The sequence below is a fragment of the Coffea arabica genome, chromosome 8e (genome assembly GCF_036785885.1).
Source record: "Coffea arabica cultivar ET-39 chromosome 8e, Coffea Arabica ET-39 HiFi, whole genome shotgun sequence".
NCBI lineage: Eukaryota > Viridiplantae > Streptophyta > Magnoliopsida > Gentianales > Rubiaceae > Coffea > Coffea arabica.
In genome coordinates this window covers 5,001,598-5,025,131 of record NC_092324.1, presented here as the reverse complement: position 1 = coordinate 5,025,131, position 23,534 = coordinate 5,001,598, and the positions used below count along the sequence as shown (strand labels likewise).

General features: G+C 32.6%; 2 protein-coding genes across 2 annotated transcripts; one reads left to right on the top strand and one right to left on the bottom strand.

Moving 5' to 3' along the window:
* Positions 1-281: 281 nt before the first annotated feature.
* On the bottom strand, positions 282-1,643 carry LOC113704430 (probable disease resistance protein RXW24L). The gene is made up of 2 exons (XM_027226334.1): positions 1,437-1,643; positions 282-1,346 (listed from the first exon to the last, which is right to left on the bottom strand). Exons 1-2 carry the CDS (start codon positions 1,641-1,643, stop codon positions 282-284), a joined length of 1,272 nt encoding a protein of 423 aa, XP_027082135.1.
* Positions 1,644-14,626: 12,983 nt separating this feature from the next.
* Positions 14,627-22,394, top strand: LOC140012926 (disease resistance protein RGA2-like). Its single transcript, XM_072061511.1, has 2 exons — positions 14,627-16,840; positions 19,086-22,394. Exon 2 carries the CDS (start codon positions 19,096-19,098, stop codon positions 22,231-22,233), a length of 3,138 nt encoding a protein of 1,045 aa, XP_071917612.1. The 5' UTR covers positions 14,627-16,840; positions 19,086-19,095; the 3' UTR covers positions 22,234-22,394.
* Positions 22,395-23,534: the final 1,140 nt, after the last annotated feature.

Sequence of the window (23,534 nt, the reverse complement as noted above, 5' to 3'; positions counted from 1 at the left end):
ACTTGTTCACCATTCACCACTTCAACTCTGTTTATGAATTCTCTGGGCATGGTGAGAAGTTTTAATTCTTTTAGGGTAGTCAAAAGATTTTAATCCATCTGGAATCATTTCCAACTTCTCACAATGCCTAAGCTGTAAACTTGAGAGCTTCGGCATGGCCCCTTCATCCACCTTCCGCTTCTCTAAGCTCCTCAAAGAATCAAGTTCAAGAACTTTGAGTCGCGAAAATCCCATTGCGTGGCGTGTCATTTCTTTCCCCACAAAAGAGGCTTCATGCAAACCTAGTTTTTGCAATTGGAAAGTGTCTCAAGCATTCTCATCGGATCCTCCTCAACTCCAGACCCATGCAACTCTAACTTACTGAGGCAAGGGGGAGGGAGCAAGTGGGATGGTCGGTAAACTGGTAACTGCTTGCATGAAGTACCCCAAATCTCTATTTCATGAATGTTCTTGCTGAACAATACTCGTTCAAGAAGAGCCATACCTTTCTGCCTGTTGGAGTTGATCCCAAAATCATGAACCTTGATGGTAAGTGAGCTGACGCGGAGAGGGCTCAAGTTTGATATATGGTTGATGAATTGCTCTAGGTCTTCAAGATTCTCATGGACAATAGCTTTCAAGGCTCTAAGATTGGTCAATTTGGATAAATCTTTAGGGAGGCAGAATCTGTTGTGAAATGATCCAAGTATCTCCAGGGACATGCCCAACCCATCTAACCTCAGCTTATGGTTGGAGTGATAGTAGGGAAGATAGAGATATCTTAAACGTCTCAACTTCCACAGCACATCGGGGATTGTTGAACATTCACTATCACTTAAATCAAGGGTTTCTAAGTACTTTAGATTGCCCATGGAATATGGCAAGGTCAAATCAGTACAACCTCTCAAACTCAAGCATCTCAAGTGGATAAGATTGCCTATAAATTGCATGAGTGATCTTGAATAAAAGCTTTGGGAGGCCATATTGGAGTTTTCAACAGCCAAAATTCTAAGCATCTTCAAATTGTTAACTTGCGACATGATTCTCCTCCCTGGAAATTTGTTTTTGTTGTCTCCATTCATTGGTTCACACACAAATGAACGAAGATGCTTTGTTTGATCTTTGTGTAGGGGAATACATACTTTCGGGTATAAGGATTCCACTGCATGCAAACGAAGGCAAAATCTGTAGTGTCCTCCTATTTCAGGTGGAGATTGATCTAAATTGACAACGCTATTTTGATCAATCTCAATAACCTTGTACAATTTCTCCTCTTTTGCCTTGAGCAAGCATAGATCTCTCGTGAAATCATGCACACGACATGACATGAACTTTGTAACTGCAAGCTGCACCTCACGTATTTCAACCTAAACCATGCACCGTTTTGCTAATTCTTCCAAGTAACGCTCAGCAACATCCATCATTGATTCTTGCCCTACCCTATCATTTGGAAGTACCATGCCTTCAGCAAGCCACAGCTCATATAGCGTCTCTGCATCTATAGCAGTATCTTCTTTGAATTTTTCCAAGTAAAGGAAGCATGGCTTTAGTTGATAAGGCAAGTCATAGTAACTAAAAGCTAAAATATTTGACAGTTCTCCTTCACCCTGTCCAATGCCTTCACCCTTTTCAAGATAGGACTTTACATTTTCATGCACAACCATCCACTCACTTAGGCTCTTCCTTGTCTTAAGGATTCCTCCAAGAGCAACCACAGCGAAACGAAGACCCCACAATATTTTACCATTGCTCTACCTAGCTTTTCCAACTTATGGTAATCTTCAACAGCTACAAAAAATGGCGAATAACTTTTAGTGTTGGTTATTCACATGACTTTAAAAGCTTTTTATCCCACAAAGAAATGATTTGTCATTAAAAAGTAAAATAACAGGAAACTTGTAACTCTAATAGAATTAACATGAACAGCCAAAAGAGTTTGACTATATTTTGGAGGAGCGGAACCACATGGGCGGCCGGTGGGAGCATCACCCCACCTCGAAAAATGTAAAAGTTTTCACAAAACCTTTTTGGGTCTTTGACCCTTGAAAAATTTAAGAATTATCTAATTTTCATTGAGAACCACCGTTTCACCCCTTAGAATCCTAGGAAAATTCCATTGACCCTTCCACCTGACTTTTGTCACGTGAAAAAAATTAACTTTTAGCTTTTTAAAATTTTTAGACTGCCTTAGTTAGTTGATATGCAAAATTAGCTTTTTATTAAAAGCTTTAGTATTGTTTTCTCAAAATCTTATGTACGGTCTCTAAAAAGATCTCTTTATGAACATGTAGGTCAAAGTTCATAGCTAATTGGATATTTCATTTGTATACTTTGAACTTAAACTTTGGAATTCCCTTTTTAACCAAAAAAATTTAAAATTTGGAATGTTTTTATTCTCTAAATTTGGTACTAAAGTGTGCTGAAGTGTATATTTATACATGATTGTATGCATGTATGTATATATGTACACATATTTTTGCATGTAAGGTGGTAAAAAAAATGAAAAGATAGAGATACAAGTAGTTATGTTAATTTAATATATTAAAGGATATTTTGAATCTTTGATCAATTGGGATATAGCTTCCTTATTATGTTATAAAGACTTAATTTTTACTATTGCTATCTTTCACATCATCATGAGATCCCAAAAAACTTGTTCATATCGATATTTGGTTTAAAATATTTTGCTTTGAATTGTAAATCAATATCAAGATTAAATCATTAAGAAAATGAAACAAAAAAGAAAAAGAGAAAAAATGATATATAGTTCATAGTTTTTAAACTTATAGTCGTAAAATAACTTTTTTACTATTACTTGTAACCTATGTTTTAAAACTCGGACTAGACCGGCAAGTTCGAGTAGTTGAATTGGGAATCGATTAGGCATTTGGTCTAAATGTACTTAGAAAACTACTTAGCAAACCTTCGGTCAAAAATTGGGTTGAACCGAAAACCGTGAAACTTGGTAAAAATCGTGTTTTAATTTATTCAATTTTTTGTTGCCATTCTTTTTTTAAGTTATTGATTTCTCTTGTTTTATCCTAAATTCCCTTCATCTCTAAAGCCCTAATTTTATTTCCCCAACAATCAATGACACATTTGAAGTCACAAGGAAAAACTTCCAACCAAATAGCAAGACAGGAAGAAAAATAATGGATCTTTATATCTATGAATGTCTTTTTCTAAGATCTATAGATCTAAATAAAAAGTAGGGAAAAGAAAAACAGCCAAAAAGAATGAAATAAAAGAAAGGTTGAAGGATGCCAATTTGAAGGAAGGAAACAACAAGAAAGGGAAAATCGTCAAAAAAATAAAAAAAAATGGAAAAGATGCAGAGCAAGCCTGATAACTTCGCGTCATGTTGGTGATGATGAATGTTGAAAAAGACGAAGTTGAGCAAGTTATTGCCTCTTAAGTGTAAAAATTTTTTAGTACTTTGTTCTGACCCTGATGTTTTGAATAATTATGAGTATGTTCCCAAACTTTTCTTATAATTTCATTGTGCAATTTTAGCATTTGTATTCTTTACAAATAAGCCTTGATTTGTTGAAGACTTATTATCCACTTTAAACAATTTAGGCTTATCAATGTGTATTTGAACTTTGGAAACATTAACAAATTAATTCAAAACTTGATTTTTTTTTTTGTTGAAAATTCTTATTAAGTAATTGTTGTTGATTGGACATTTGTTGAATTAGCACTTAGTGATCTTTGACAAATTTGATGGATAAGGAATATAACTAATTTAAATGAATTTGATCGAGAAGGAGTATAAGGGTGAAAATGAATATAACTAATGTATTTATAGTCAATTTTCTATATTATTTATATATAAAAAATTGATGCGTGTTTATGTCATCGGAATGATATTATTCAGGTATTGGATATTGGTCTGATCAGTCAAACCCATTAACTCTTGACCTCTTACTTCAACCAAGTTGCTAGCCAATCTGAGTTTCAAAACATAAGTTATAACTTTGCCTCTACCCAAAAATCATGGTATGGCAACTACTTTTAGCAAATTAGATATGTTACCTCAACTAATAGAACCAACTGCAGAAGATAACATTTGAGTATAGTTCAAAATAGTTTCAATTCCACTCCACCTTTATTAACACGTTAAGACCTCACTAAAAATATCTAAAAGTGAATATTAGTTAGAATAACTAACAGTGGCCCTCAAGATTTAACTCAATTGAGTTTGTGTATAGAGAGTTACTTAAAACTGATAAGGAATTAGTCAGGTAACGAAGAGGTCCCTATGTGGGGACTGGAGTTGGGCACGTAATCAGTCACTAGGCTGTGAAAACTCCCCTCCTTGAATGGTGGAGCTTCATGCTAATAAATGTGAACTGCAAATCAATTTCAAATTGCAGAGGAAGATTCTAAGATTCTAAGCTCACTACTAACAATGGAAAATTCATAAAACATCCGCAGAGGATGAGATAATATTACTAGAAGAACACTGCAATATTGGGATATATGCCATAATATGGAACAGAATTATGCAAATATTTGTAGCATGGAAGAGTTTTCTCATTGCTTTGAATTGTTGAGAGGGTCGTATATATATTCTAATAATACTCTAGGGAATCCATCCAGCAGGGCACCATCGATTTTTAAGTATCAATTCATGTAGAAAAACAATGGGTAGGGAAATAGTACTACTTGTGGGACTTTTTGGATATGCCCTGATGTACATCTTCAAAGTTCAAAGCAAAATACGTTTTGACACAAGATGGACTATCCTCAAGTCCGTGTAAGATAGGTGCAACGGAAGATTATAGGGAATCAAGATAGTAGCAGTGGGATCAGAGCTAATGTCAACTATGGGACATTTAAGAGTTTAGGACCAGACTAAAACTATAGCACAGTGAATCAGAGGAAAATCTGATGTTTACCACATATTTATAATCATTGAACCAAGTATTTATAAAGTAGTTGCTCCATTGTTGTTAGAGAATAAGCCCACCGAAAGCGAACGCTAATGATTTTCATGTCTTGGCGACATTTTTTTTGTTTCTCTATCTGGAAGGACTCCGTGTCATGATTTGTGGACTGCAGATTTACGCGTTTACGTGTATACAACACAATACAAAAAAAATAAAAAAATAAAATCTCAATACAACGTTGCCCCCTTGAGCTTAGTAAGTAGTCATACTATACCCCCTTCAATCTTAAATATATACACTTACCCCTAATAAGGATTAGTCAAAGTTAGAATTACCAAAAAAAAAAAAAAGAAGTTGAGTGCAATGACATTATTGCCGTTTATTCATGAAATTATCGGTAACTTAATGAGAAAAGCTAAAATAAGTTTATATTTATTTTATATCCTTAAAATTTTATTCACTTTTATATATGGATTGTTCCATTTATTATACTTTAAGTCAAATAGAATGGATAAATAACACAATATTAAAACAAACATAATTACCAAATTTTTAAAAAAAAGAGGTAATACTAAACTTGGTTTTTGTTTGAAATCAGTTTTTTATTCTTTAGTTTATATGAACTTTTGGGCTAATACTATTTTCATTTTTTGTTGATATATTTATAATTTACTATTATTGCCTTTTCTTTTTAAAAAAATAAATTTTGATTTAATCTTTGTTTTCCTTCTTTAAGTTTAGCAAATTTGATTAAGAATTTAATATTGGACTAATTTGACTAATTTGATAAATGAAAATAATATTATTGTAAAATTTTAAATAAATTAAAACAATAAAAAACTACTTTAAAATAATGAGTTTAGTATTACCCCTATTTTTTGAAATTTTGGCAATTGTATTTATTTTGGGTAGTGTTATTTGCACTCCCCATATGTTATTTACACTCCCATTATTCCATTTTTATTTTGATAAGACTATATTACCCTCTCCTTAATTTCATCTCCTTGCCTATGAGTTAACTTTACTAGATTTTCTCTTACATTCTAAAACTAATTAATTATTCCATTACACATTAAAATGGCTAATTTAAAACAATCACTATTATGTATTATGTATTTTTCTACAAAATTTCACGAAATTATATGATGCCAAAGATCAATCTAACAATATAATATGAACAAATTCCGAATTCTGAGCCTTAAAAAATAAATGAATAAAAAAATCCCGAACATTAAAGATGGCAAAAAACTGAGTATAACTACAATGTCTCGTAAATAGGACACTAATACTTCAAAAAGTCTATTAAGAATAATTCATATAGCTACCATAGAGGGTGAAACTTTATAGTATATTTCAACAAAAGCATAACAGTATCTAGTATCTAGATGACGCAATGGAAACTCAAATTTACAAAATTGAAATTGAAATAATAATATGAAAGATAAATTAAAAACAATTATGTAGATTTAGAAAAAGAGAAGCAAAAGTTAAATTTTTATACCTTCTAGACACGTACGACAATTGTGCCTAACTTCCTTGCATGTGAACACAAGATAGGGTAGGAAAAGAAATTAGAATAGAGGTAATAAGGTCTCATCAATATGAAAATGGGGTTGTGGGAATGCAAATAACATTACCTTTTATTTTTAGTATTGTGTTATTTATCCATTTTATTTGACTTAAAATCTAATAAAATGAATAAAACATATATAAAACTGAACATTAATCTAATGAAAAAAATTTCAAGGATATAAACTAAATACTCACTATTTTTTAATTTTTTTAGTTGATATTATTGTACAATTGATACCATTGAGAAGATGTAAATCCATTAGCAATGAAAGGAAATGATTGCTAGTTATAGATAAGTTCATGAATAAAGGGTAATAATGTCATTACACTCACTTTTTTGGGTCTAATTTTGACTAGTCTTCATGGTAAAATATATATTTTTGAGATTGAAGGGTAGAGTGTGACTACCCTCTTAGTTCTGTGGGCCAAAGTGTTTTTAAACCCACTATAAACAAATATGGAACTAGAAAGTCTTGGTCTATCTTTTTTTTTTTTTGGTCAAAAAGAAATTCTTGGTCTATCATCCAACAACTGTAGCACGTACTATATTCAAGTGGCGAATAGGAAATTTCACATATTCATTACTATTTACCCTTGAATTTTTAACTTGCTAAATTTCATTTTGGACCCTTAAGTTATAGACTAACTCTCACTTTAGTCATTAAAAATTAGTTTTGAATACTTTACCCCCAAAATATAAAATCCACCCTACTCTTAGTTCTTAAATTTTAAATGTTGACACTCTGTCCCTAAAGTAAGAAATTTATCTAGTAGTTTTAGTTCCTAAACTTTGAGTATGACTTGCTTACTATTTCATTAGTTTGATACTTTCGTGGGATAGATTTCATATCTTAGAAAGTAAAGTGTCCAAAATTGAAGTGCAATGTATTTTAAACTTTAGGAGGTAAAGCATCTAAAAATAAATTTAAAAATTGAGTGGAATGTATCTACTATTTAAGGGTTCAAAGTAAAATTTACTTTAAGTCTCTTGTAGTCATGTAGTAATTTCGATCTCCTTTCTTATTCCGTTGCTTGGAAAATTTCAGAAACCTCCATTGAGATTTTTAACAATTACATATAGCTCCTCCAAGGTTTTAAAAATTACACATACCTTCCTTATCATTTCAAATGACAATACTACCCTTAAATATTTTAATGAAATTCCCTTGTTTGGTATGCTTATATTTAAAATGACTTTAAAATTATTTTTCATTATTTTTCCTTCTTATTCCTTTTTAAATTTTTTGCTAATAAAACTCTAGTACTAGCACTATTACTTCTAATTTCTATTGTAATCAAATGTCGAACTAGTAATTTTTTTTATGAGTTAACTTATATGCAATCCAATATTTTTGATGATCTTTGTTTTCTATTTTTCATTTTTTGGAATTAAAATTAATAATAAATCAACAAAAATGATCCAAAATCACTACTAAATTATGATAATCCCACTACTCAAAAAATTCATAAACTCTAAATGAATTATTTTAACATTTTTTTTATCTTATAAATCTAAATCCATAATAGAATACCATTAAAAGTATCCTATCATAGTGATAAAATTATTATTATAGTTGTTTATCAAATAATAGGTATGGACAAGAAAATTTGACATCTTTTCCTTATAATTAACTATATAATCTTATAATTGTATAGGAAAATAAATTAAAACTCATTACACAAGGGCATTTTTTGGGTATTCATTTAAAAATTTGACAAAGTTAATATTATTTTAAGGTTTTGTTACTAAAACTATCAAATTAAGGGATATAGGTGTAATTTTTCAAACTTGAGAGAAGCTCAATGAAATTGCTAAAAACCTCAGGGGAGGTTTCTAAAATTATCCCAAAATTCTAATCTATAAGTCAACAAGTTCGATTATTGAACTACAACACGGCCAGGAGACTCATCAGCAATTTCACTCTATTTTTTTTTATTCAATAACAAATAGTGACCCCTTATATATAGAAGTTGACTTTTGACGACCCCTTACCTGCTTCTACTACTTTGTCCGTTATAATGGACCGTCTGCATTGAAAAAAGTCTTGCACTTATGGTTTGTATTTTGGTTGAAATCATCAGCTTTCTCTGAATGTTCTCTTCTTCTTATACGAAGGGATTTGTTTTGCAATTTCTATAGATCAGCTCTTGCCAGAGTACTCATTCATTCAAAAGTAAGCGTTGAATTTCTTTTCTCTTCATTAGACATATCTTTTGGTTGAAATATAGCTTCTGCTGTTGTGTTTTTGACATTTCTTCTACGGGTATATCCTTATTTGCTGCCAAATAACCTGTAGAGCTGCAATTTGGCTTCCTGTTATTCATGTTTTAGTACACTAGTTTGGAAGCATGTGCTTTGTACATGAATAAATAAGAAGGGTAAAATATTTAAACTTGATGAAGCTATTACTAATTGGTTATCTTTTTGGTAGATTTTAAGGGTCCGCCTCGTCATACCCTCAAATTAAATTTACCATTATATGATGAAATAGCAATTATTTTGGATCCTTAGATTGCAATATTTTCAATCATTTAAGATTTGAACCACTGTCATTTCTTAGGGACAAAAATTGTGGGAATAATTGCATGAAGGGTTGGGTGGTAAGGGAGGAGAGAATGTAAATGAGAGATCTCATATTCAAAACCTTCCATTTATATTTAAAAAAAAAAAAGAAAGTTTCACCAGATCTTTTTTTATTTTCACAACCATTTACTATTTTTCTTATTAATATTCCAGGATAACTAGCTATCTAAGATGAGAACCTTCTTACTTATTTTATTTCATGCTAAGGTTTATAGCGTTCATTACCGTATTTGATATTTACTTGTACAAAAATAAAATAAATTTACTCTTTTTCTTTTGGCATTATATAAGAAACTATTTGCATACTGTCCTATAAGTCATGTAGAGAAGACCCCGACCCCTTCCCCCAAGGGGAAAAAAAGGGGAAAATGTAGGCATGAATGAACTCCTATTCCAAAAAATTGATCTTTTCTTTTCATTTTTTTCCTCTTTTTGGTTGTGCTATGTCAGTTTTTCAAACAACCCAAAAAAAATTTCCCTTTAATTGTTTCAAATAGTTTAAAAAAATATTAGTAGCATCTTTGTTCTAAATACTTGAAGTTGGATATGGATCAAACAGAAAAAAATTAAACAAAAATTGAATCTGTATAATAAGATAATAAAAAACATGTGATCAATGAGTTAAAAAACATGTGTCGTATCCTATTAAAAAGATGAATTATTAAGAAAACAAGGATTGGGATCTGCTCCTATTAAAAAGAGGAATTATTTTTTCCAGTGATACCTAGCCACAAGAACGAAATCGGACAGAAATCAGCATACAAGTCGAAATGAGTCATCACTTCAGGTTCCGTTTCGTAGTGTATATGTTAAATTTAAGCCCCAAAAAAAAGGATTTATCCTTTCCCTTCATTTGGCTCACACAAGATAATAATTGGTACCTTCTTTATATAGATAAGTTACTTATCAAACAGTTAAAGAAAAACGTGAATCTGTAAAGAGATAACTACAAATCCCCCTTCCCCCCCCCCCCCCCCCCCCCCCAAAAAAAAAAAAGAAGAAATGGATCTATGATTGAAATCCGAAGTGTCATATCATCCAGCAAACTTTTGATTGAGAACATACCATGAATGAGATAGAGCCTGGAACACAACATTAGAACGTTCTCCCATTAATAACAGGAATAATAACTCCAGCCGTACCTCAACACCTCCTACTAATTTATACCATTCCCAGTTGATATGAATTTAGTCATGTATAGGAGCTTCGATTAAATGAAAAAGATATTGGCTTTTCATTAAAATTCTTAGTTCTTTCTCATAATACTATTATTTTAGACCATCCACATTTCACTTGCTACTCAAATAACAAAACTCTTTTTCGATGAAGTCCATAATTATATCAAGAATGTTAATTTGTGTCTTGTAATTTCATGTCCACATGACTATTTAACAGTTTTATTGATTTCAGATTTTGTAAACTATCCATTGATAGTTGTTAAAAACTATTTAGCAGTTCACTATTGGATTTTTTTCTTGTATAGTTTTATTCACAAATAATTATCTAAGAAAACATAATTTCAGATTTTGTAAACTATCCATTGATAGTTTATAAACTATCCATGATAGTAAACTATCCATTGATTTTATAAACTATCCATTGATAGTTGTTAACAAATTTGTGGTAGGGCGAAATGAAATTCGCGCCTCTGTTCCATAGAGCTGTGTGTGTAAAAATTATTGTTCACATCCTTGAAAAAACTCAAGGAGTATAGGTACGGTTTATGGACCGGTTAAACAGTCCAGTTATCATTTCACTGACTTTAACCGCAAGTAATGGTTCAACAAAATTGCATTTTGTACCCTAACTCTATTCAATTGAATAATCGCTAATCGGTTAAGCTTGTAGGATAGAGTTAGGCATATAGGGTAATCTCACCCTCTTGCACTTGTAAGAAAAAAAAAAAGAAAAATATAATTAGATTAACAAAGAAAACAATATAATAGATGTCCAAATTAATGAAAGTGTTTAACCCTACAACCCTAAAAAATCACCAATAAAATAGATAATTAAAATAAAATAGATAATTAAAACATAAAATATTCCAAATATTTGTTTTCGTTTTCTCTACTTCCGGGAAACTATTAATTTATGTTTTTATTAAGGATGACATGTTGCGTCACAACCAAACATGTAGACTTCTAAAAATTTTAAAAATAAATAAATAGAGTGATGAAGTGGATATAATTTATGAGAAAGGAAAAGAAATTTTAAAGAAAGAGAAAAAATAGAGTAGTAGAGTAAATAAAATTAGTGCCAACAAATGTAGGAAATTGATAAAGTAAACGAAACACTTCAAATTTTTTACACTACAGGTAGGATTCGAACCCTCCACCTTCAACCCAAAGAGGGATTTAATCCCTTTTTGGTGGCCATTGAATCAAAACTCAGTGGTTGACTATATTTGACTGCAACCTATTGTGACGACGATGCGAAGGGAAGGACTGGAATGGTATAAAATAAAGCATATTCGACACTCCAATATTTGGAAATAATGGGTCCACGGCATAAAATTGTAAATGGAAAAATATAAGGCATCTTCCAAGGCTTCAGACAAGTTGGCCATTAATGGAAACGCTATTTAGGTCGATTGATCTTTCTGTTCTTTACTACAATTTTATGTATATGAAAAATGTTATTGATTTTTATGAAGAATAAATATGCTATTATTTCGCTCCCATTATGAAACAAAAAAAAGTACTTTTTTCCAGTGACGGAGCCAGGATTTTTTCCTTGGGGGGGCCAAAATTTTTTCGAACAAAATTACCAAAATATGTTATGTTTAAAATAATTTTTATTTATTTAAATATATGACATCTTAAAATATTAAATATTAACTTTAATTATACAGGTATGTCTATTTCATAAATATATAACATAGTCATAACTAAAATTAAGACAAGAAATAACCTTTGATTAAATATCTTATAATATCACAAATATGTCACTTGTACAAAAACAAATATATAACTATTTTCAATTAAAAAAAGATAAAAGTTATGTTAGCATACCTTGAAATTTCATCCTCTTTTATTAAAAATAAATTGAGATTTACGTTCTTTTATAGAATTAAATTCATGTATAATTGTATCAATGCTAAATTTTCGAACAACTTCCTTTTTTTATGTATATTGTTAGGCAATCATTCAAGAAATTATCCATTATCTTGTTTTGGAGTTTTGTTTTGATTATCTTCATAATTGAAAATGTCCATTCTATAGACTATAGAATGGAGCCAAGATTTTTTCCTTTGGGGGGGGGGGGGGGGGGGAATTTTTCTGAACAAAATCATCTTAATATGTTATATTCAAAATAATTTTCATCTATTTAAATATATGATATCTTAAAATATCAAATTTTAATTTTAATTATAAAGGTATGTCTATTTCATAAATATGCAGCATAGTCATAACAAAAATTAGGATAAGAAATAACCTTTGATTAAATATCTTATAAGATCACAAATTACCCAAATTGTACATTTAGGAGATGCCTTAATTGCTGCTACTTATTTTAATAATAATAATAATAAAGTTTCGTTACTTCGTCAGAATTTAACTCTCTCTCTCCATAAAGGACAAAGTTTACCGAAATGGGTACACATGCTTCTCGCTGCAAAATTGTGGTACTTCTTTGCCTTGTTACATTTCTGTCTAACCAATCAAATGTGGAATGTGTAGATGAACAAGGAACACAGTCAGAAAGCTGTGATCTTTTCAAGGGAAGTTGGGTTCTTGATGATTCATACCCGCTTTATTATGATGCATTGAGCTGCCCCTTCATCGATCCTGGGCTCAATTGCCAGAAAAATGGCAGACCTGATAGTATGTACCTAGAGTACAGATGGAATCCGATTGGTTGTGACTATAGGGGGTTTTCCGGCGGCTTGGGGGGGGGCTTAAGCCCCCACCAGCCCCCCCTTAAATCCGTGGCTGCTTTTTTCCTCTATCATAAACACTCGAGAGTTAGAAGTCGATCTACCATCGAAAAAACAAGTGAATATGAATGTGAATGAATAACCGCAAATTAAGGGGCATAAAATCAAATTTTCCAAGTGTCATATCACCTCACTAGCTTGACTATTCTAGAAAGCTTGTTATTATAGCTAGAACTAGGGGAAAAATAAGATTAGAATCTTCTCGATTAAATATAGGAATAATAAATATTTCCAAAACACCTAATTTCACCTGCTAAATTCACACCAATAACTTTTTTCACCATATTATTGTGTTAGACCTTCCAAATATCTCCATGCAACTCATGCAACAAAATCTTAGATAAAACTCACAGACCATCCAAAAATTGTTTACATTTTCAAATTTCATGTTTGCACGACTATATATAACCAAAGAAAAGCCATCAATTTAGTTTTACTCTGATATCTAGCATAGAGTGGTCCATAACAAATAATAGTTAATCCTTGAATTTCTTTAGATAACCGACATATGATTCAAGAATTTAAATATGTTATTTATTTGGAGCAGATCTACAGAGGAACTTTGCGGTTTATCATGATTATTAATTAGCTACGGCTAAAGAACAAGTTTATTTCAAGGTATCTGATATCATGGAAGGAAGAGATGTATCAAAAACAAAATACTTCAGTGGTTTTTCCTCTACTGGCTTAGACATGAGGAACTTTGAAAAAAAGTCTTTAAATACCTGGGACAGAAATGGCAACATTGTCAACATTTTTTTTTTAATCTTTCTGGTAGTGACCTAAGTTTCCTCAACGAAAGATCCAATTACAAGAGATAAGAGTTGAATTAGGCGAAGAGAGAGAGATTGGACTTGGCAAAATACCAGGATTAACTATTGAAGTTTTACAAATGAATCATTGGTCAAAAATGAACATTTTCAATTAACTTTCTACTTTTGGGATTCAGAACAGTTCTAAAGACCAGGAAATGCCAGGTTGTATACCTGATGCAATAGGATGTCTTCAAAGTACACAACCGCAGACTTCATGAATGACTTATTCCAGTCTTCTAGTCAAAGACATATGGGTGGATCACTAGAAACAACAAACTAAGGATCTAGATTGAGATACGGGCGCTAGCAAAGGGAGATTTTTAGACCATGGTGCATCTTGAACCTGTTTGACTGACTCAAACCATGGCAGAAACTTAAAAGAACTACGAAGCATGACCAACTTCTTTAATCGAAAGCAGGAGGAGTATCATCATTTGATACCTGACAATTGACATGGACATGGACATGGACATGGACTTTTGGAGGTCGCATCAGAGTTAGGCCAAGGTTCGAGGGCAACTTTTTTACCGTACTAGAAAACTATATATAACTGGCACATTAGACGAACATGCCAATATTTTCAAAACCATAAAGAATTTTACATACAATAATAATGTCAAAGCAATGATATGATTAGCGTTTTTTGGACTTGATAATCATAGTTCAAGAAATATGAATTCAAGTGCAGACTACTGAAGTTCATTTTTGTGTATAAAAAATTTAAAAATTTTTCTTTTGCATTCAAATAATATTTGATTTTCATTTTAAATTTTTAATGTTTAAAGTAGGCAATAAATGTAACTACATTATAAACTTTTGTTTTCCCGGCAGGAAAGAATTTTTCAAAGCTTTAGAGATACAATGATAGAATGAGTCTGGGTATGATGGTATTAGAGCAAATCTCGCATGCTCTTTGCATGGGATGAGTTTTAGCCAACTGAGTTATGATTTCGACTATGCAAGGAAGTGTTGTCAACAAGTATCTGTGTGATGAGTTCGAGCCAACGAGTTATAAGAATCTAAGTGCTGTGCGGGATTAATTATCACATCCAACAGGAGTCACCTTTAAAGCCTGTCGCTTTGCAAGGCAGAAGGAAGTAGCATCCCACATTCCCACATCGGTGGAAGGAAGGGAAAATGAATGGTGGATCCAATGGTTACTTTGTGATTTGAGTTAACCATTTTGTGACATTAGTGGCATAGTTTCCTTAAACAAAGACTGATGATTGAGAAATTTATAAACTAAATATAAGGGCTAATAGATTTATTCAATGAATAGAGGAAAGAAAAATAATGAAAGAATAATGATGAGCTAGTGTCGCAGAATTAATTACTTTCTCTAAATCTAAATCCACTTCGCCAAAAAAAATTTTGCTGCAGCACCTGCATGAAGATATACAAAGACCAATATTAATCCTACACCTTGAAATCTCAACTCACAGTTCTAATGCATATGCGTCAGTTGTGCATGAGCATCATTAGCCGGTTAAAGGCTTTGCGGGTGATTGCTTGTGGTGAGGGATTTTTCATTTCTTTTATAAATATTTATGAATGTACACATTTATTATATCCTTTACTTACATAAGGACCAAACCGCCAAATGTGACCGAAGGACTAGAAACATGAAATCAAGGCATGATGATTAAATAAATTTAGGAGGACAAAATCCAACTAATTAATGTCTTAGAACTCCCTCGTGAATCCAACTTCTCTGAAAAGGGAAAAAATTCTATGGCGAAGAACTTATTTTGTTTTGTAAGAAAGAATAGTAGAATCTCTTAAGCAAAACATCTTTCCTATAATGGTCGAAAGCTATGGAGAAGGAGAAGTTATATCATTCTGAAATTAGGATGGTTAGATACTTCACGAAATTGAAAAGAATTACCTACTATGGAATAATTGTTGGAGGGGGTTTCGAATTTTTTTCTATACGAAACGTCTTAACGGTATCAACTAAATCAATTTTTACTCACACTTGGTCTGAAAAAGAAAGGAAAGAATCCAGTGTCATGTGGGCCAAAATTTGGACCTAATGGTTCCAAGTTAAGATTGTAGGAGAATGTCACAAATCCTTTGCTTGTAACTTTTGAGATTTCTTCCTTCAAAAAAAAAAAAAAAAAAAAACTTGTGAGACTTCTCAGAGTTAGCTTGATTTTACGTAATGTTCAATGCTTGTGCACTACACAACCTGGAAAGTAAATGCAAGAACTTAGCTTTGCGTTCTTATCAATATAAGTATTGATTCCTTACCTATTACTAATACTTTCTCCTGTATACTGGACCACCAGCATTGCAAAAGGTTTCGCCAATATAAATTAGCTTCTTTCTTTGGTTCAATTCATCTAAATATTTTCTTCTGCTTAAATTCAAAGTTTTCAGAACGTAGCTTTACAATATACAAGGAATTTCTACATATTTTTCGTATCTGTTGTCGCCTCTGGGGATTATTCATTCCCTCTCAAGTAAGTGCTCAACTGCTTTTAACTAGTTGATCAAATAATTGTTTGGTTGCAGTATAGCTTCTACTGTTTTTTTTTTTTGGGAACATTTCTTCAGCTAATTCCAGCTTTTCTTGTTTTATTATGCATATATTTTGCACTTTGCGCTTTGATCTTGACGGGCGTCAAATTCATCTCTGGCTTTGTCTGATGGTTCAGTAGCCTGCAGTGAGGCATAAGACGTACTTCGAGTAATACTTCCATTAACAATTTTTTTTAAAAAAAAAAAGTTGTTGAGTGCAAAAAGAAAGTTCCATATTCTTAATTTAGGTCTGCACTGATTTTGAAATTTTGGAGAAGAGAAAATCCATTTAAGTTGTTTGCTACATGATGTCGCCTTTGTCACTGAAAAGATGGTTTGTACACTAATTTTTGGAGATGTCTCTTAAAAATTAGGGAATGGCTTCAATTTGTTCCTCAACTTTTACCAGTGATTTTTCTATTTGATCTCTTGACTTTTAAAATTGTCTATCAGGTCCCCTAACTTATAAATTTGTTTCCAAATTGTTCATATGGTTCCCTCCAAGCTAAATCGAAACGTGGTAATGTTCATTTGATTTCAGGTATATTTTCCTTCTCAAAGCTTGAAAATAAAGTATAACCATATTGAATAGTTGTTTGGTTAAGTATTTTATGGTTGACAGGTTGAGTAACAAAAAAATAACACTATTCTTGTAAAACTATTCTTGTACATCACAAGCTTAGCATTACCTTATGCTTATAAATTTTGCAACCTTTGTTTTTTGTTATTAGTATGCCATCATCTTTATTATTCTATTAAAGCCTAATAAACCTAAACTAGCAAATCTAAAAGTAACATTAATCCAACAAGAATAATGAAAACTTGTACACAAATAAATTAAAAATTTTCTTTTAGCAATTTAACATTTTTTAAGTCAATACTATAGAAAAGATGATAAAATGTGAAAACAAAATATTGTAAAAAGATTAAAGTAAACAAAAATTCCTATATCTTTCTTCATCTTCTTCTTAATTTGTTCGCTTATGTTTAAGGTACCCTTTTTTGCTACACTTGTCGTTGGAATCCAAATAAATCGATTAGCCCCACAATAGAATGATAATATTTATACCAATATACTACACAAATCAAAAAGGTAATGAATAAAAATCAATAAAATTAGTGATTCCTTACCTACTACTATTACTTTCTCCTTTATATTCGACCAAAACTGCAAAAGTTTTTGCTATTATTAATTTGCTTCTTTCTTTAGTTTAAATTATTATCTTTATCAAAATGTTCATCTCTTCTACTTATTAATTTGCTTCTTTCTTTTGCGGAAATTATCATCTTCGTCCTAATATTCTCTTATGCTTAAATTCAAAATTTTGAGTACATAGCTTTCCAATATACTGGGAGTTTCTGCACATTTATCAAAACTAGTGCCAGTGTATTTAAACTTTCTCAAGTAAGTTCTCATGCTCTTTTAACTTGTATATCAAATAAAATTTTGGTTGAAATATAGCTTCCACTATTTTGTTCTCCAAATATCTTCTGCTAATAATTTGTTTGTCGTCAAATAAATTTTTGGGCTGGAATTTTGCTTCCATTTTTTCTTGTATAGTTATGCATATAGTTTCCGCTTTGCTCTTTGGTCTTGACAGATATTGAATTCGTCTCTGGCTTAATTCTATGAGTTTATAGCTTCTAGTTACAGATAAAGTAATATTTTGGGTGGCATTTCCAACGAAAATATTTTTTAAGTTATTGAGTGTAAAAAGAAAGTTCCATATCCCTAATTTAGGTCTGTATTGATTTTTAAATTTCTCAAAAAAAAAAAGAAAAAAACATTTAATTTGTTTGCTGCATGATGTTCCCTTTGTTGCCAAAAAAATTACATGGGTTGCTTTTGGAAATGTCTCTAAAAAACTGGGTATCAGGCTTCAATAATCTCTCAACTTTCAGCAATAATTTTGTTGCATCTATCAAGTCCTTCAACTTATAAATTTGGTTTAAATGGTCGCTCCAAATCAAATCCAAGTTTGGTAATATTCATTTTGCTCTTAAGGTTTGATTTTTTATTTTGCTTATCATTGTCTAAAATCAACTATTTCAGTCTTAGATAAATAATAACTATGCAAAATTTGAATTTAAAATTCAACTTTTGCACACGTGTTATTAATCTAACGATGATAGTGTATACATCGTTAGTATATATAAATTAGCCCTTTACTTTATTGTATGATACTTAATGGTTTAAGTATTTAATAACCGAATAATTTGACTAACAAAAAAATAATTTGAGTTTGTTTAAATAGGAGATTATTTGAAAAAATTTGCTATAACACTTTTTGAGAAGTGATGCATGTGAAATATAAAAGTAGTTTAAAAAGTAAAAAATTAATTGAAAATTGTGTTTGTGATGCAAGTAAAATACTATTTGAGATAATTTTGTTTTTCAAATGCACACACAATATTTCTAATGATTTACATATACTAAAAAAATGAAAAATTACTCTTCAACACATAAGAAGTTAGCATCACCTTATGCTACAAATTTTGCTAACTCATTTAGCCTTGTTACAATGTCGTCATCATTATTATTCTTCTTAAATTCTAATAAAGCTAAAAAAAATCTAAAAAGAAACATTAATCCAACAAGAATATGAAAAGATTATATACAAAATAAATAATAGAGATTTATTTAACTATTTAATGTTTTTGTAAAATAAAACAGCTTTTACTTATAACTATGTTGCAATTTTTCATTTTCGATTGGGTCTATCAAGTTATAAATCTCTAATAACTTGATTAACATTGATTTAATTTTCTTGAACTATGATTTTCAGGTCACACGTGATGGAAGCATTTGTGGGAATTCTCGTAGATACTTTGAATTCCATGATCCAGAAGGAGCGTGGATTGCTTTGTGGTGTTGCAACTGACATGCAAAAGCTTTCACGCTTGCTCTCCACCATCAAGGCAGTCCTTGAAGATGTAGAGCAGAAGCAATTCATAGAAAAGGCGATACAGCTCTGGTTTAAGGAGCTCGATGTTGTTGCCTGTGAAATCGATGATGTATTGGATGATTACGCAGCTGAAGCCTCAAGAGTCAAGTACAAAAATTCTGGTTGTTTAAGTTTTATGTGTTACCCTGTAGCAGGAAACTTAGTGTTTCGTCACAGGATTGGGACAAGGATGAAGGAGATCCTTGAAAAATTTAATGCAATTGCTGATGAGCAAACAAAGCTTGGTTTGAGTGATCAGAAGCGTGGGAGCTATTTCAATGCAAGCCGTGAGATTGGATCCACGGTAAATGAACCTGAAGTTCTTGGAAGGGACGAGGAAAAAGGGCAGATTGTAGACATCTTGATGAAAGAAAAGGATAGAGATGATCAGAATGTATCAGTGCTCCCTATAGTGGGTGTTGGAGGCCTTGGAAAGACAACACTTGCCCAATTGGTGTTCAATGATGAACGCATAGCCAAGCATTTTGAGCCAAAACTCTGGGTTTGGGTTTCAGAGGATTTCGATGGGAAGAGGATTATAAAAGCCTTAATTAATTCTATACAAAGGACTCCTACTGGAGAATTAGAATTGGCTCCTCTCCAAAGCAATCTTCAAGAGTTGTTGAGAGGGAAAAGATACTTGATTGTACTGGATGATGTCTGGAATGAGAATCCACGGGAATGGGAGAAGATGAAATCTGTTCTGCAATGCGGATCAAGAGGTAGTTCAATTGTCGTGACAACTCGTAAGCAAATGGTTGCTGAAATAATGCGCACATTAGAGACACATTATCTATCGAGTTTGTCAGAAGATCGGTGTTGGTCACTGGTCAAGCAACAGGCATTTGATTGTCAGGAGAAGGAAGAAAGACTTGAAGCTGTTGGAAAAGAGATTGTAAAAAAGTGTGGTGGTGTTCCACTTGCTGCAAAGGCTCTTGGAGGCTTTCTACGATTTAAGTCGGAAGCGGAATGGAACTCCGTGAAATGCAGTGAGCTTTGGAACTTACCTGAAGATGAAACAGTTATCTTGCCCGCATTGCGATTGAGCTACCTTAATCTTCCGGTAGAGTTGAGAGGTTGCTTTGCATATTGTGCTGTATTTCCCAAGGGCTATGAAATTAAAAAAGAAGAGGTAACACATTTGTGGATGGCAAATGGGTTGATTACTTCTAATGGAACGATGGAAGTGGAAGATGTTGGTGATGCTGTGCTGACTGAACTACATCATAGAACACTGTTCCAAGCTGTGGAGAAAGATGTGTTTGGCCGTCGCAGTGTCCCTGCTTTTAAGATGCATGACCTTGTCCATGATCTGGCTCAATCCGTAATGGAGGCTAAACAAGGTGGAACAGAGTCAAACAGAACCATGATGTTGGATATTCCAGATGATCAGCTAACAGTGGCTTTTCCTATTACAATCACAGGCACTGACCAGTTTTCTTCTTTCTTGTCAAAATGTGGTTCCCTGAGGGCTCTCATTGTAAGGTCAAAGTGGTGGAGTGCAGAAAAGTTTACAGAGCTGCCACCTGCAATAAGCAACCTGAAACATTTGAGGCATGTAAATCTTTCAGGATCCAACATTGTTGAACTACCCAATTCAATTTGTGACTTGTGGAATTTGCAAATTTTAAACCGAAATGACTGTGTCGGTCTTCGGAGCCTGCCCAAAGGCATGAGATTCCTCAGAAATCTTCGACATCTTTGTCTACAGGGGTGTGAGAGTTTGACTCACATGCCGAGTGGAATTGAGAAGTTGACTTGCCTGCGGACGTTGAGTATGGTCGTCCTGAGTGGCAAAAAAGGCTTCCGACTAAGTGAGTTGCGAGACTTAAATATGCTTAGAGGAGAGCTAACAATTGGGTACCTTGAGAGGATTGAAGACAAAAAGGATGCAGAAGAAGCTTGCTTAATTAAAAAACAGAGTCTCCGCGAGTTGAATTTGCATTGGGATTTCGAAAGAACGCTTCAACGGTACAATGATGAGGAAGTGCTCGAAGCCTTGAAACCCTGCCCCAACCTTCAATTGCTGAGGATACATGGCTTCAAAGGTTCATCATTATTTCCATCTTGGATTTCAACTGTAACAGAAGTTTTGGTGTGGAACAGTGCCACGGAGTACATAGTTGGGCCCCAGGAGAGTACTGCAGGGGTGAAAAAGCTGACGTTACAGATCATGCCCAACCTAAAAGGAATGTTAGGAAGAGAAGTCCAAGGTACTCCAAGGGTATTCTCTAGACTTGAATCCATGTCCTTTAGTGATTGCCCAACGTTGACATTGCCATTGCCACGTATGCCGTCCCTAAAGGAGTTACGCATCTTGGAGTGCCCGAACATGGCATGGGCTTCAATCTCCAATCTCACTAGTCTTAACTCCCTTAGAATTGAGTGGATTGAAGGATTGAGTTGCTTTCCAGAAGAGATGCTACAAAATCTTAGTCTTCTTGAATCCCTAGTTATTTGGGGGATAACGGATCTGCAAGCCTTACCTAGAAGCTTGGCTAGCCTCACGGCTTTGAAGATGTTGGCCATCGTGGAATGTCCCGAGCTGGAGTCTCTGCCAGAAGAAGGATTGCGAGGCCTTGCTTCTTTGCAGGAACTCCATCTCGACAATTGCCATAATTTGGTGAGTCTCTCAATGGGGACTAAAGCCGTCAAATCCCTGACTCATCTACGCATCTCCGGGTCAAACGCGACAGCTCTGCCAGAGGAAGTCAAATATTTCCCCGCACTACAAGAACTGGAGCTGAATGAATTGGACAATCTAACTTCATTGCCAGACTGGTTTGGAGACCACCTCACTTCTCTTCAACACCTGACACTACAGTTTTGTCCGAAGCTTGAAACACTTCCATCCAGCATTCAAATGATGACGACACTCCAAAGCTTGACAATAAATTACTGCGAGCTACTGGGACCACGGTGTCAAAGGGGAAGAGAGGAATGGCACAAAATTAAGCACATCCCATTCTTGGATTTGAAAATTGCGTAATACAATTATATATGAGTGGGTCCGCATATTCATGTATATTACGTGAGAAACTATTTGTGTGTACAGTCCTATAAGTGTAGGGAAGACCAACAGGCCTGTTGATATGAATTTTTAGTCATTTGCTAGAGCTTGAATTAACTGAAGAAGATATTGGGATTTGACTACGGTTCTAGTTTGAAAATGTAAGATTAATTATGGAAGTAAATAAATATAAGGAATTGTAGGTAAGATTAAATAGGGAAAACATATGAATGCATAGGAGAATAATAATTATTAATATATATATATATATATATATATATATATTATAAATTAGATGAATTTTAGATGTGTTAATGGGTACCCTTGACCCAAAGAAATAACCATCAAAATTTTTTCCCTAAAAAAAATAACAAAAATAATGAAATGATCTGTGATTGAAAATCCGAAGTAACTTTTGAATGAGAACAAACATATTATGACTAATCTGGAACCAAAAACATAGCAGATATTATGACTTAAATGAAGAAGGTATTAGTATTTCATTAAAAAATTTAATTTTCTCATAATGCAATCACTTTATTCCATCCACATCTTACTTGCAACTCAAATAACGAAACTCTGGTTGGATGAAGTTCATAATTATATCAAGAATGCTAATTTATATCTTGTAATTTCATGTGCACATGACTATTTATCATTTTAGCAGTTCACTATTGGATTTTTTCTTGTATAGTTTTATTCACAAATAATTATCTAAGAAAACATAATTTCAGATTTTGTAACCTATCTATTGATAGTTGTTAACAAATTTGTGGTATGGCGAAATGAAATTCGCGCCTCTGTCCCAGGAAGTTCATGCCTTGAGTGGTCTATGTAAAAATTTTACTCAAAAATAAGCCCTAACCCCAGGTCATTTAAGTCTCAATGACTTCAGGAAAAAAAAAAAAAAAGGTCTCGATTTTATGTGCCACTCTGATGGCCAATGGATGGGATCCACATTCTTAATTTAAATACAATAAATGTTTCACAATTTAAAATTTTCCATTTTATAATTATGTTTGTCAAAGTATACATTGATGCGTTTATTCATGTGCATAAATTTAAAGACTTTTTTCCCTATTATATTATTTTTCAAAGACTTATTTTTAAAGTGTATGTCTTCAATATATCTAATAGATGATAACAATAATCACAAATTGAAGTTTTAGCACCCCAAACTTCTACGTTTTACAATGCAATCAAAATATTCGGAGTGCAATTAGTTAATTTGCATCAAGGGTCTGTTTGGTTGGAAGTAAAATGTTTTCCTTGGGAAAATA

What these genes read in the sequence shown, in the direction of transcription:
- LOC113704430 (XM_027226334.1), bottom strand. Translation starts at nt 1,643, where the DNA reads ATGGTTGTGCATGAAAATGTAAAGTCCTATCTTGAAAAGGGTGAAGGC. An exon ending in TGTGGCTTGCTGAAGGCATG is followed by an intron (nt 1,347 to 1,436) that starts GTACTTCCAAAT and finishes TGCATGGTTTAG; the next exon opens with GTTGAAATACGTGAGGTGCA.
- LOC140012926 (XM_072061511.1), top strand. Translation starts at nt 19,096, where the DNA reads ATGGAAGCATTTGTGGGAATTCTCGTAGATACTTTGAATTCCATGATC.